Below are 2,467 nucleotides of genomic sequence, written 5' to 3' on the forward strand. Positions count from 1 at the left end.
ATTATTACTTCACAATCTTGCTATGCGTTTGCACATAACTCTTAATAATTTCATGAGAGCCAGTTTAGTATATTACTAAATTCACCCTTGTGTCTTAGTAATGAAGTGACAAAGCAACTGTGTGTGTGTTTATGTTATGTATGAATAGTGTAACACGTGTAAAAACATCATAATGAGTGTAGTCCTTGGCCATTATTATTTTGTCATAATACGGCCCTTTATGCACCAGGGGACGTGTGATTGGTCGCCAAGGGAACCATGTGATTTTTACACGCCCCGCCCCTCGATGTGAAGCACTTCCGCCAAGATGGTCGTCGGTGCCTTCCCAATCGCCAAGCTCCTCTACCTCGGAGTGAAGCAGATGAGCAAGCCCATAGCCAACCGGATAAAAGCGGGAGCTCGGAGGAGCGACTTTTTTCGAAATTACATCTGTCTGCCGCCGGCACAACGTGAGTAGTCGCGTTAAGGGCGTCTAGTGACCGCTAGCTTCCAGTGTCAAACACCCGGACGAAATGTAGACTCAAGTCTGCAAGGACCAATGAGATTGCACTTTGGTGAACCTGTCATCCAATAGGCGTCGCGAATTAGCTTGACTGTCCAATAGCAATAAGGGAATGTTGCATAGGCGGGACTTAAGTTGGCAATTAATATCTTTTTGCTAATGTTAGCCTCTCAGGGTAACACTCATAATAACCTCCACAATGGCATTACTAGTCATGGAAATAATAATAAAAATAGTACACACCCTGTCTGCGTTGTAACGATTTTTGTAAGCTGATTAAAATGAGCTGTTTTAACATCTGCACGGATGTAATATTAACTGGTATCTATATAACAACTAATAGTTTACGACTGGTAAATACAGCCATAAACTGGAATAAAACGTGGGCGTTCATTAACAGATAACTACGGTGGCTGAACGAACAGGACACGGCAAACTGTTCAAACCAAGAAGTCATCCAAAACAATAAATACACATACACCATAAAACAAATGCTGCATATTAAAAATGCCCCAAGGAAAAAAAAATAACTAATGCAAAAGAAAAATCCTGCAAATGTGAAAAACACACAAACCCCCAAAACAACTGCTTGAGAGACATGCTGCAAGTTCAAGAAACAAAACATAAGTCTCCCAGGAAGAAGAGGAATTGCTGCACGTTTGCCCTGATAAGCCACCATAGATATCTTCCATCAAATGACTCAACAATGAAAAGGTTCCTCTAGCTTCTACTCCATTCATTTGTTAAAAAGTAATCATGCTGTTGACTGCTGCTAAGCCTTCACGTTCTTAATTTGTGGTGCAGCAAGAGTATATTTACACTGTGTTAACATGATGTCTTGATTTCACACACACAGTCTAAGTAAACAGTCTGCCTGTGGCTTAACTGATGTATATATTTTACAGTTTACCACTGGATTGAAATGAGGACAAAAATGCGTATCATGGGCTTTCGGGGTTCCACCATTAAGCCGCTGAATGAGGAGACAGCGGCAGAGCTGGGCGCCGAGCTGCTGGGGGAAACGGTGGTCTTCCTCATCGGTGGCGGATGCATGGTGCTAGAGTACAGCAGGCAGTCTGCTAACTCGCGCCGCAAGGAGGAGGAGCTCAACGAGACCCTCACAGGCCTACAGACTCAAATAGCAGAGCTCACCTTCACCACAGAGACGCTAAGCGCTCAGCTCAGAGAAGTCAACAGGCAACTGCTCTCCTTTCCCGTACCCACCAAAAAGTGATTTGTTTCAGGTGCTGTACTTTTGTAAAGGAGGTAAATGAAGGGACACACAACACGTGATTGCCTCATATAAAGCCTGATAGCAAATACTTCACACACTGACCACTCTCCTGAAGGGTGGACGTGGCGGATGAAACATCAGCGTGCTGCAAGATTTGACTTTTGTAATTAGCTCACATTTGGAGCAACTAGTTCTATGATGTTGCTATGATATTCATAGTGTATTTGTGTGGTTGATATTGCATGCTGATTACAAAATGGACTGTGTAGAGCTTTCAGAAGTGACATTTGTGGGCCTGTAATCACTTGAGAGAGGTTTAATTTGTGATTGGTGTCGATTATTATCCAATCTCTCTCAGAATTTCAGTCATAATCACTGTGAAAACCATTTGCTGGTTGATGTGGAGCAGATGTAATCAAATATGGTGTAAAATAAATAATACTGCAAGATTTAAAAAAATAAAATAAAGACAATAAAATATTTTTGAAAACACATTTTTCATTATTTGAGGCAAAGACGCCGACTCAAAATTATTTCAATTAGAAATGTATACGCCGAACAGGACGTAAAACTACATTACCCACAAACCGCAAATCTTACTTCCGGTGTTTAAGCATCCTGCGTTTTTCTGCGATGTTTTCTTTAACAATGGGCACTTAAATACTCAAATTCAGCACATAAAGGTTGTTAACGTGTTGACTGGTTTAGGTTAATCTGAGAAGAAACGCTGT

General features: G+C 41.4%; 1 protein-coding gene across 2 annotated transcripts in view; it reads left to right on the forward strand.

Annotated features, from left to right (window-relative positions):
* The window catches only part of opa3 (outer mitochondrial membrane lipid metabolism regulator OPA3), a 65,538-nt gene extending 63,320 nt beyond the window's left edge, over positions 1 to 2,218 (forward strand). For both annotated transcript variants that reach the window (XM_054795335.1, XM_054795334.1), the window contains exons 2-3: positions 230 to 449; positions 1,408 to 2,218. In XM_054795335.1, coding sequence (XP_054651310.1) covers positions 308 to 449; positions 1,408 to 1,736 — 471 coding nt within the window. In that variant the 5' untranslated portion in view covers positions 230 to 307 and the 3' untranslated portion in view covers positions 1,737 to 2,218. The remainder of the gene's footprint in view (positions 1 to 229; positions 450 to 1,407) is intronic.
* Positions 2,219 to 2,467: the final 249 nt, after the last annotated feature.

Source organism: Dunckerocampus dactyliophorus, chromosome 12 (genome assembly GCF_027744805.1).
Source record: "Dunckerocampus dactyliophorus isolate RoL2022-P2 chromosome 12, RoL_Ddac_1.1, whole genome shotgun sequence".
Classification (NCBI taxonomy): domain Eukaryota; kingdom Metazoa; phylum Chordata; class Actinopteri; order Syngnathiformes; family Syngnathidae; genus Dunckerocampus; species Dunckerocampus dactyliophorus.